Raw genomic sequence first — 12,113 nt, forward strand, 5'->3', positions numbered from 1 at the left:
TGCCACTAGTATATGGCTATCCATAAACAAAAAGCCTGACAACATCCAACCATGGGCACGTAAAGAAAGCTGGGAATAGTACCAGCGACCGAATATAAATGTAAATATGCTAATCCAAAATAGGCACCACATTGGGGAAAGGAAAAACTGGCCATTAGCTAGCTTAAATACAATTGTTCAGGAACATGTCTTGAATTTCAGACAAAGCCGGTGGGTCTAACGGTATGCTGCCACACTTGTAATAAAATTATACTCCTTAGTGTGTTATAGTCATTCAGCTCAGCACCAACTTGGCAGAGTTTTAATAGCACTGGGTGCAATGCTTGGTGAGTGGCATAAAGAAAAAAAAAACAGCTGCCTCCTTAAAAGGTTCAAACTAATAGGTACTCGAATTATCGAAACTGAGAAAATCTACCATTTTACTAGTGCCATGTCAGTTTGTAACGCAGTGAGTAAAATACCTACATATTATATACAGAGCCTCTTCAGAGTCCTACTACTACTTCACCCCCACATAATGGGCAGTAAATGCTGGGTAGACATTCTCTGGGATTTCTACCCCCTCCAACTCTGCCTACTTTGAGCCATTTCAATAGCTGGAGAACCAATCCTGGTACATACAAAAGGGCTTATCCTTTAAGTGCTTAAAAAAAATCCTAATAGAAGTAGGGGGCACGCCTCCTTCATATGTGTCTGGTTAGGTTCTGTGTGTACAGCTTATTTCAGTCCTGAGAATTTGTAATGCTGTCCAACAGTAACCAGGAAATATAGAGTGGTGATCTGTTCGATGTGTGTAGTAGGGATTACAATTTGAGTAAAATTTGGGATGCTTTGGGTGTCTTGTAGTTGGTTAATTTTAATAGCCCTGCGTCATTAAATTATTATTTTTTTTTTTTAAGGAAAGGCCTGAAGTACCATAAATAATTGGTACACAGTTCATATGAGCATGTGTAGGGTGTATTTCGCACTGCTGTAGGAGGCTGGCCTGGCTTATAGTGGGTACCTTGTGGTACTTATACCCTGTGCCAGGTCCAGTTATCCCTTATTAGTAGAATAGAGGTGTTTCTAGCAGCTTAGGCTGATAGAAGGTAGCTATGGCAAAGCTTAGGAGGAACTAGGAGAGATGCAAAGCTCCTACTATACCACTTATATCATATAGCACAATATCATAAGAAAACACAAAACACAGAGTTACTAAAAATAAAGGTACTTTATTTTTATGACAATATGCCACAAGTATCTCAGTGAGTACCCTCAGTAAGAAGGTAAGTAATACACACAAGTTATATGTACACAAACCCAAAATAGGCAAGTAAGTAAGAAAAGTAATGCAAACAGTGTAGGATTACAATAGAATACAATAGGTGAACATAGGTCTAGGAGCAACACAAACCATATACTCTGAAAGTGGATTGCGAATCACGAATGGGCCCCAGACCAATGGTAGCTTGTAGAGGGTCGCTGGGACTGTAAGAAAACAGTCAGGGTGTCCAAGATACCCCACCCCAAGACCCTGAAAAGTAGGATTAAAGTACACCTACTTCCCCAATAGGACACAATAGTTGTGATGGGGGATTCTGCAAGAACCACAAACACCAGCAAAGCACTGAAGACGGATTCCTGGACCTGAGGACCTGCAAGGCAAGGGGACCAAGTGCAAGAGTCGCAATAGTGTCTGGGGGGGGGGGCAGGAGCCCAGGAAACCCCGGATGAAGGTGCAAGAAGGTTGTCTCTGGATGGAAGAAACCTAGGATTCTGCAACAACGAAGAGAGCTATGAACTTCTCCTTTTGGATGGAAGATGTCCCACGGCGTGCAGAAGGTTGCAGAAGTGTTCCCACGCAGAAATACCGCAAACAAGCCTTGCTAGCTGCAAGGGTCGCTGTAGAGGTTTTTGGGTGCTGCTGGGGACCAGAAAGGACCAGGATGTCGCCCCTTAGAGGAGGAGACAGACAGTGCTCTCAGCAACTCAGAGAGCCCCCACAGAAGCAGGCAGCACCCGCAGAAGTACCGGAGCAGGCACTTAAAAGATTTGTGAACCGGAGCTGACTCAGAGTCACAAAGGAGGGTCCCACAACGTCTGAGTCCAATTCAGAGAGTTGAGTACTGCAGGATGGAGTGCTGGGGACCCAGGCTAGGCTGTGCACGAAGGAATCCTTGGCGGAGTGCACAGAAGCCGGAGCAGCTGCAAATCACGCAGTACACAGGTTTGCAGTCTAGCGTGGGAGGCAAGGACTTACCTCCACCAAACTGGGACTGAAGGATCTCTGGACTGTGGGAGTCACTTGGACAGAGTTCCTGTGTTCCAGGGACCATGCTCGTCAGGATGAGAGGGGACCCAGGGGACCGGTGATGCAGTCTTTTGGTGCCTGCGTTAGCAGGGGGAAGATTCCGTTGACCCACAGGATATTTCTTCTTGGCTTCCAGTGCAGGGTGAAGGCAGGTGACCCCCAGAGCATGCACCACCAGGAAATAGTCGAGGAAGCCGGCAAGATTAGGCGCTACAATGTTGCTGGTAGTCGTCTTGCTACTTTGTTGCAGTTTTGCAGGCGTCCTGGAGCAGTTGGCGGACGATCCTTGGCAGAAGTCGAAGAGGGAAGTGCAGAGGACCTCTGGTGAGCTCTTGCATTCGTTATCTAAAAAAGTCCCCAAAGCAGAGACCCTAAATAGCCAGAAAAGGAGGTTTGGCTACCAAGAAAGGAGGATTGGCTACCAAGAAAGGTAAGAGCCTATCAGAGGGGGTCTCTGACGTCACCTGCTGGCACTGGCCACACAGAGCAGTCCAGTGTGCCCCAACACCTCTGTTTCCAAGATGGCAGAGGTCTGGGACACTCTGGAGGAGCTCTGGGCACCTCCCCTGGGAGGTACTGGTCAGGGGTGTGGTCACTCCCCTTTCCTTTGTCCAGTTTCGCGCCAGAGCAGGGCTGGGGGGTCCCTGAACCGGTGTAGACTGGCTTATGCAGAATTGGGCACCATCTGTGCCCATCAAAGCATTTCCAGAGGCTGGGGGAGGCTACTCCTCCCCAGCCCTTCACACCTATTTCCAAAGGGAGAGGGTGTAACACCCTCTCTCAGAGGAAATCCTTTGTTCTGCCTTCCTGGCCCGGGGCTGGCCATACCCCAGGAAGGCAGAATCCTGTCTGAGGGGTTGGCCGCTGCAGTGGAAACCCCGGAAAGGCAATTTGGCAGTACCCGGGTTCTGTGCTAGAGACCCGGGGGAATCATGGTTTCCCCCCCCCCCCCCCCCCCTCCACCCCCAATACCAGAATGATATTGGGGTGACAATTCCATGATTTTAGACAAGTTACATGGCCATGTTCGGAGTTAGCATTGTGACGCTATACATAGGTAGTGACCTATGTATAGTGCATGCGTGTAATGGGTCCCCGCACCCACAAAGTCCGGGGAATTTGCCCTGAACGATGTGGGGGCACCTTGGCTCGTGCCAGAGTGCCCACACACTAAGTAACTTGGCACCCAACCTTCACCAAGTGAGAGTTAGACATATATGTGACTTATAAGTTACTTATGTGCAGTGAAAAATGGCTGTGAAATAACGTGGACGTTATTTCACTCAGGCTGCAGTGGCAGGCCTATGTAAGAATTGCCTGAGCTCCCTATGGGTGGCAAAGAAATGCTGCAGCCCATAGGGATCTCCTGCAACTCCAATACCCTGGGTACCTAAGTACCATATACAAGGGAATTATATGGGTGTACCAGTGTGCCAATGAGAATTGGTCAATTTAGTCACTAGCCTCCAGTGACAAATTTTGAAAGCAGAGAGAGCATAAACACGGAGGTTCTGGTTAGCAGAGCCTCAGTGATAAAGTTAGGCACCACACAGGGAACACAAATAGGCCACACACCTATGAGCACTGTGGTCCTGGCTAGCAGGATCACAGTGACACATAACAAACACACACTGACAACATAGGGTTTTCACTATGAGCACTGGGCCCTTGTTAGCAGGATCCCAGTGAGACAGTAAAAGCACCCTGACATATACTCACAAACAGGCCAAAAGTGGGGGTAACAAGGCTAGAAAGAGGCTCCCTTCCTATAACTGCTGATTGGATATTTGTGATAGTCTGAGAGTAGTATTTCTTGCTATTTTTAGGTCTGGAATTGGGGTTTGATATTCTTGTGACCCTTAACTAAATGCAGCTAAATGTATAGATTTAATAGTTAGGAGGGTGAATAGTTTGTCATTGTGTGAAATCAAGATGAGTTGGCATCTTATGATAGGCAAAGGTTTTAGGTGGGTCTCAGCTGTTGATCATCTTGAGAATGTATAGGAGTTTGGACCTCTTTGCATGCAGTTGAAATTGAGGTGTCTGAGAATAGCATCTTTTGATTTTCATAGATGTTATGTTTTTAGTGCTTGGATTTTCTTTGGTTGCTCGGTTTGTTGGCTGAGTGTACATAGGTTCTTGCACTGCCATTTAGTTGAATGTGGGGAGGGCATGTTCAGGTAGTGAGGCGGTTATATTCATGTCAAGTGTCTGTGGTCGAAAATGTGTGTTGTGGGTTTATCAGACCCACACTAAACCCCAACCTCCCATTGATGTGTGCTCACAGAGTCTCTTATTCTCAAAGACAGCAGGGCACAGTGAGGCTGTCCATCTGCTCTCTTGTCCTCTACTGCTCATGGCCTCTCTGCTTTTCCTCAAACCTTTCATTGCACATACTGTCTGCGTGCTCTCTTTCAGCCTCCCCACATACGCCCTATGCACTCTTGGCTTCGCCTGCATGACCTTTCTGCATCCTGCACATAGTTTGCTCTCTTTTGGCACCCATTTGCAGTCTCTGCTCTCAGCCTCACCCTGCTGGTTCACACTGTCTTCTTTGCAGGCCCGCCTGCACACTGTCTTCTTTACTGGCCCACCTGCTAGCACAGCCTTCTTGGCAGGACAACCTGCCTGTCTGCATTGACTCCTGCTCACTTGCCCTTTTCAGTGGCTTGCTCTATGTGGCGACCTTTTCCCCAGTCTGCCCGCTTCTATTTTTGTCAGCCTGCCCTCTCCCTTGTACTATTTTGCTTTCTTGTAGCATTCCCTGCAAGCTCCTGCTGTTCTTGCACCCTCCACCACGTGCTCTGCCTCTTATCGTTTTTGTGCTCGCCTTTCACTTATTGTTCACTTCTTCCCTGCCCCCCAAGTCAGTGTCTGTTCTCTCACCCTTACCACAACCCCCTACATCTGCTTCTGTTATCTCACCCCTTCTGCCCCCCCCTTTTAAGTAGGCCTGTTCTTACTTCTTACTTCTTTCTCCCATCTGAGTCAGCCTCTTTTGCCTTGCTTCTCAAACCCCCACTGTCTTCGCCTCTTTTCTCTCATCCTTCCTGAGCCCCTAATTCAGCTTTTTTCCCTTGCTGCTTTCCTCCCCATCCCTCCAATGTCACTTTTTTATTTATCTGTTTCCTTTGCACCTCTCCCAGGTTGGCTTAACTTTGCCACTCTGTCACCCTATCTTACATTACTCCTGTCCTCTCCTTTTTTTTTTTTTTTTTTTTTTTTTTAACCCCTCCCCCAGACTACCTCTCTTCCTTTCCATTACAAGCCTGACCTCTTTTCTCACACATCAACCCCACTGGTCAGCCTCTCTTCCCCCTTCTACAGTCGACATACCTTCCTGTACCCATTCTCCTGCAGCCGCCTTCCCCTCAATTGGCCTCTTTCCTCACTTCCTCCCAACAGCCTATTAGTCAGCCTCTCGCCCCCCTCCTCCCCAAAGTCAATCTTTTTCCTCTGCCCTCATAACGGCATGTATTGCTCCCGCCCTGAGCCAGCCCTTTTCTTCCAAAGGTGGCCCCTTTTCTTTCTTCCCCAACCAAACCAGTCTTTTCTCCATTAACCCCTAGCCTCTCCACCCCACATTTTGCTGGACTGTCGATACCCCTGGCTCCCCCCACCCCATTCAATTTGTCATCCCTACCCTCGTTTTGTTCTCCTCACACACATTTTTTTTCCCCCCCTTCTGGTTTGTCTCAGCCCACCCTGCCTGTCAATGCCTTTTTTCTTTTTTTTTTTTTTTTTTATAACCACCATCATTACTCTCTTCTCGCTCGTCACCCTGTCAACAAACAGTTCTTCCTTGTTGTATTGTTCATCCCAGGGCTGTGTAATTGGAGAGTCCTGGCTCCCGCAGCCACTTAGGTCTGCGGTGTATGGCACTCTGCCCTGTGAAAGCTTTGGTAATTCCTTAACCTGAGGTGAAACAAACCCAAAGCTTGCATTTTAGGGCCTGCACTTTAAAGCTTTGTATGAATGTATATTGATGGGAGTGGAGGAAAGTGGTTTCCCAGTGCTTTGCTTCAGGGTACTTTTAAGGTGATTGATAATCCATATTCTTCACCTACGCCCAAATTCACTTGTGTTCCAGGTGGTGAATTGGTGTTCATGTTTAGCTTTTGAACATCTTTCCAGAAGGATATTTTTAGCATGAATGTTGAGCAGAGAAGAAGGGATCGTACTGCTTGTTCACATCTCAAGTGCCAATAGTGTCCATTCTAAATCCACCGTAAGGTAATTAAAAGGTATTGTTGCAAATGGTGAGAATAGAACCATGCAAGAACAGCACAGATATTCTGTGTCCCTTTCATAGAAAAATGAAGTCTATAATGAGGCTACATATCATTGGGCTCTCGAAGCTGAAAAGGAGGAGCTCGATCCTGTCTGTAGCTTGTGTGTGATGACAGTTTGCAAAGCGTGTTTTTTAATTACTTTGCAGATCAGAGTCTTAACACTTGTAACAGAGTTTTGCTGGTCTATTAAAACCTCTCTAGTACAATGCAAGATATTAATTGCTGTTTGTTGCTTTCTGTTTCTCCAGCTTAATATCTTCTACTGAACCGTATCTTGGGAATTCTCTGCTGTATAACCGTTCCCAAGTTCTGATTCTGATGATTCTGACTGGTGAAGTAAGACTTTGTTGCTGCCAACACAACCTCTTTTACAAAAAAAAAAAAAAAGCATTAGCCTAGCAAGCTTGTAACTATTGCCAAGCTGGGTTTCTTTCAACTTTGAGCTTGTAAATAAGCAGGCCATTTTTTATTGTTGGGGTTCAAACCTGGTGCTAGTACACAAGAACCTGCTTGGCACTTACAGGGATGTGGAATTCCTATCACCTGACTCCTGGGACATATTGTTTTGGGGTCAAGAGCAACAAGTTTTCATACTTATTTTGTCCTTGGAACGAGTAGGCCCAACCCCCTATGGCTGGGTCCAAACTGGGGTGGCATGGTGAGCACAAGAATTGATGGATTAAACCCAGATCTGTGACTGAGGGGTGAATGTTTGATTGGTTCCATATGCCGCCCATCATTTGTGTTTGTTTGCTTTTGTTGCCATAAGTGCGCCGGGTATGCCCTGGTGTGGGTCCCGGGCTCACTGTGCCTCTAGATTCAAGTTAGCCTGGCTGATGGTGATACCCTGAAACAGATACCAGGATGCTTGTTTCTGGTCCAGGGAGGACCTGGCCTGGCACTTCAGGCTGGACTGTTCCCATGGGGAACAGGGTCAAGACTGATTTGCATATGGCTGGGTGCAAACTGGGGTGGTATGGTGAGCAATAGAATTGATGGATAAAACCCAGATCTGTAACTGGGGTGAATGTTTGATTGGTTCTGCATTCCGTCCATCATTTGTTTTTGCTTTTGTCGCCAACCTCCTGCAGCACAAACCCTTTGACTGTCAGTTTACAGAGAAGGAAACTGTCTGCAGTTGAGGTAATGCATGTCTTCATATGTTAATGCTGTTCAAAGTTGTATTTATGGTTCATTAATGAAAAGCCTTCATTATTAGGGTGAGCGCTGTAAATAAGTTTTAAGGTCACACTGCACTGCTGACAGGTGTTCCAGTGGGGGGGAAAAAGGTGTACACACTTTTGAGAAGTTTAACTATATGAGGCTAAGTATAATGCTCCCAGAATGTTTTCTGATTAGATGCAAATGTTTGCAGAAGCTTGTAAGCAAGAGTGATAATTCATTGCTTTCAAAATAACATTTTCAGAAAAAAGTAGGAAAAAAAGGTTTCGCTAATATGAAATTTTAGGTGCTATTCCTTTGAAGCGTCATTTAGTAAAATGTGTTGATGCATGCTAGTATTTCCCAAAAATATTCATAATGAAAAATCAGTGTAGCCATTATCAACAAGATTATGGGAAGCATACAAATAAACAAGCACTGGCAAAGACAATGGATCTGACATTTTTTTAGTCTTTTGGTTTTGTCAATGCGGGTCTTGTTTTGACATGACTTTTCTAACACTTTATTGTTGTGGGAGCTGCCAGGCCCTCGCCAGTATAACAAACACTGGTTTAAAAAAAAAAAAAAAAAAAAAAAAAAAAAAATGTTTGGTCTCCAGAAGCACACATTGCCAACAGTGGCGTGACAAAGGCCTCACAGCCCCTTCCAGGGCCCCCCCCTCAGCTCAGCTCAGCTCAGCACAGCACCTGCCCTGAGTGAGTCTGGAGGGTGTAGTCCTGCATGTTCTTTGCAGGGGGTCCCCCCCTTCCAGTTTCCTTCTGCCACTGATTGCCACAGTAGTTCCTGACACTGAGCAAAACTACTTTGTGTGCCAATATGCTCCTTGTGGAAGAGCACAATGCGATCCTTAAAGTGAAGCCAGCTGATAGAGAAATTGAAGTTTAATAAAAACAGAATCTCTGTTAACACAGGACCTAATTCGGGCCCCAGTTCTTAAAGAAAGTCACAAAGATGCACCCATGGTATGTCTTAGAGTTAGTGGCTTCCATGAATTCACAAGAGCTTTCAGAAACAGACCAGGAAGTCTTATTCCTAGAAAATATTTGTGAACTGTATTTTGGCGTGAGCAAATATGCATGTGTAGATTGGCTCATGTGAAAATCTATTGAGCGTTTACAAGTTCACTTTCACTCCAAATATGTTTTCCCCAACCCTGGAAGAACTTCTACTTCTGCTGTTGTCGGAAATACATTTCCAACCTTTCTTGTTATGGAAAAGATTAGAGAAGAACTTGTGAAAATCCTTAAAATATGCAAGTTAGTAGGTTTGCAGACTCAAAGGCATTCCAGCCCTGGAACTAAACTGCTCTCACCAGCCCCAGTATGTAGATCTGCGAAAGGTGGCAAAATACGGAAATTGCTATAGCAGGGATTGAAGTTTGCAAGTATTCAAGCCCTACTATAGTAATTAGTCCTGTCATAATCGGAGAGGCTATTATCAGAGCTCTTGCCTAATGAGATTGCTTCCATAATGTGTTGCTGCGCTACATGGCACTAAAGGGACAAGTGGATTTAAAAAAAAAAAATAGGACAAGTATATTTAAGAAGCAACCTGTCCCATAGACAAGTAGATATTTGATTAAATTCCACACCCCTGCCTTTATTGGATTGTCATGCTATCGAATAGGCTTGGTTAGTGAAGGGGCTTGCAATCTAGTATTGGGACAAAGAGCGAGTGTGCAAGTACTGGTCTTGAAGTGCAGAATTAAGGACTATATTTTCGCTGAGTTTGAAGAGGAGAGTGTCGCAGATCATTGCATTTGCCAACCTTTCTGGTAGATCTTGAATGAGCCAAGGCACCTTGGACGCATTTTGTGCTGTAATGAAACCTCCGTGTATCCTCTGCTGCCATGGATGCTTTTGACCATGGACAGTCATTGTGTTTATGCGGCTCATTTCACTGCTCTGCGGTCTGCACACACTGCACTAGACTCCTGTGCTCTCATCAGGGGTGATTTCATTTGTACCTTAAGTGTTGAATGTTAAGATCTCAGTACAGTTATGGCACTTAATTGGCCCTTGTTTATACCAGGGCTTTGACTGCAGTCTCTTATAGATCACACATTCTGCTTCTTTGTCTTTCTTAAACATAGGGGAAGGAAATGAAGGCTAGCTTCCTTAAGGGGCGGTTGTCTCTTGGTTTTCTCCTTATAATCAACTACTTGGCTACTGCTGGTGCATAGGCAAAGGGGATTTGGGTGGATCTGATTGACACAATGTAGCTACCATTTTTCAGAGCTCTGGAAGCAGGTGATCGGTATATCAAGAAGAACAATGTCAGTGTCTTAGATAATCCACAGTCCCCATCTCTCTAGTGATCAGTGTTCTGCACTGCTGTCATGATGTGTATACATGTGGTGAAACCTTTTAAAAACTGCTTTATGGCCAAAGTTTCCTGTGGTCTGGCAACAGTGGCAGTCATTGAAAGGAAGGGGGCTTTTATTTTTCATTGCAGTCAACAGGCGGCTGGATGAATGGGTGGACAAGAACCGGTTGGCATTGACCAAGACTGTGAAGGATGCGGTGCAGAAGAACACAGACCAGTACATGAATGAGTTGACTGAGCAACCAGAACGCAAGATTACCCGTAACCAGAAGCGCAAACATGATGAGATCAACCATGTACAGAAGGTAATAGTGCAGTCCCCCTCTCCTACCTAGGAAGCTACCTTAATCTGACCCTCATCCAAACCCTGTCTTGGTCTCTATTTTAGCTACATATTTTAGAACATTGGAACCTGCCTCTAATGGCACAAATTAATTACAACTATTACGGTTGCGGCATGATGCGTCCAGCCTCCCTCCAATTAAGCAGCCACCCTGCTCTTCACCCCAACTTTAATTTTTCTTCTTGTGACCACTTCTGGTCATAGCATTTTCCAGGCATTTCGATTGGAAGCTTCTTTTTGATAAAGGACACGGAGTTCATAATTATGCATTTTCATCCTTCCCTTATTCCTTAGCAGCCATCCAAAGCAAGGAGCACAAGCATTACCAACAGAACTGTTTCAGAACAGACAAAAATACACTTTTGGGACTACCACTCTAGTGAGTCCTCTAAGTCCAGAAAGAACCGTCACATCTAATCATGCTTTACGATCCAGTACAGAAGAGATCTTCAAGCTGAAGGGGTGTAATGCTATTTTCAGCAGATTACACGTCCCTCAGCAAAGTTTGTGGAGCCACAAGTTAACCAGAGGGACTGATTGGGCAGCCCTCCTATGTTTTTAAGGATAGCCTTGTAATTTTACAGCACATTTCATGTCTCTTAATTGTCATTCACAGAGCTGGGGAAGAAAGGCAAGTGGAGGGGGCATGCTGTTCTATTGGGCTTACAATGGTGCCTAATTAGAGCACAACTGTCTGTTGTCCATATTTCTGGAACCTTGGAATTGATGGCTGTCAAAGTTGCAAGATCCTGACTAACTGGGAAGTTTTACATACAAGTAGAGAACAGTGCCCTTGGGGTCCTTAGAGCAGTGACCCGGGGAAAGAGGGGTTTAGCTGTGATGTTTTACAAATAGGTAGAGGAGACTCCTTGCTGGGGCCTTTGGACAGTGGCCATGGGAAGGTAAGATGGGCAAGATGTGTGTTTCTGCCTGCTGTGATTTCCCCCCCCCCCTCCCTTCTGGGGTATTAAGAGTCAGATTCACATTCCCCTATATGGGTTGTCTACACAGGCATACCCTGATCCCAAGGGTGTCTCTGGGGACAGTCGGGCCTCCCACTCCAGACCATAGAACTTCCTCCAGGCCCTCCAAATCTTCAGGAATTTTCTGGGGCAAGCCCTTGCTTCATACACTAAATTGTCTGCCTCCATCCAGTGGGTTATACCAATCGTCCATGTTCCTTGGTTAGGGTGGCGGAGCTCTCCTATTTCCTGGCTACATTTTGCTTCGCCATGATGAATCCCAATGAGCTGAAGAGTAATTGTCTCCTGGGCAGGTCCGCGTCACACGGTATCCCCAGTAAGGCAAACAGCGGGTTGTCTGGGACTCTGATCCCTGGGGTTGCACTATGTTCTGCATGTGCCTTTTGAATATATGCTTGTACCCAGGGTCATTCCCATGTTGTGTGGCAGAGGGGAAACCTCCCCTTTTCCGCACCTAAGGCAATTGGGGGGATTTGGACCTGCCCATCTGCGACAGCCTGCTTTTCTTACAGCTATTATTAGAGCGCGCAAATGCCCAAAGGTGTTTTGGCATTAGTGAATGCTATTGAACCAAAGGTAAACCTTCTGGAATTATAAACATGAAAATAGGCAGGTTATAAGCAAATTCTTAAATTGTGTTAAGTTGAACGTAGATTTGCGGTACAGATGTAGGCTGTTGCAAACTTTACAGATGGACG

General features: G+C 45.7%; 1 protein-coding gene across 1 annotated transcript in view; it reads left to right on the plus strand.

The window, feature by feature from the left end:
• The window catches only part of KAT8 (lysine acetyltransferase 8), a 564,841-nt gene that overhangs the window by 40,161 nt on the left and 512,567 nt on the right, over positions 1 to 12,113 (plus strand). The window contains exon 3 of the mRNA XM_069244212.1: positions 10,219 to 10,394. Coding sequence (XP_069100313.1) covers positions 10,219 to 10,394 — 176 coding nt within the window. The remainder of the gene's footprint in view (positions 1 to 10,218; positions 10,395 to 12,113) is intronic.

The sequence above is a fragment of the Pleurodeles waltl genome, chromosome 7 (assembly GCF_031143425.1).
Source record: "Pleurodeles waltl isolate 20211129_DDA chromosome 7, aPleWal1.hap1.20221129, whole genome shotgun sequence".
NCBI classification, from domain to species: Eukaryota; Metazoa; Chordata; class Amphibia; order Caudata; family Salamandridae; genus Pleurodeles; species Pleurodeles waltl.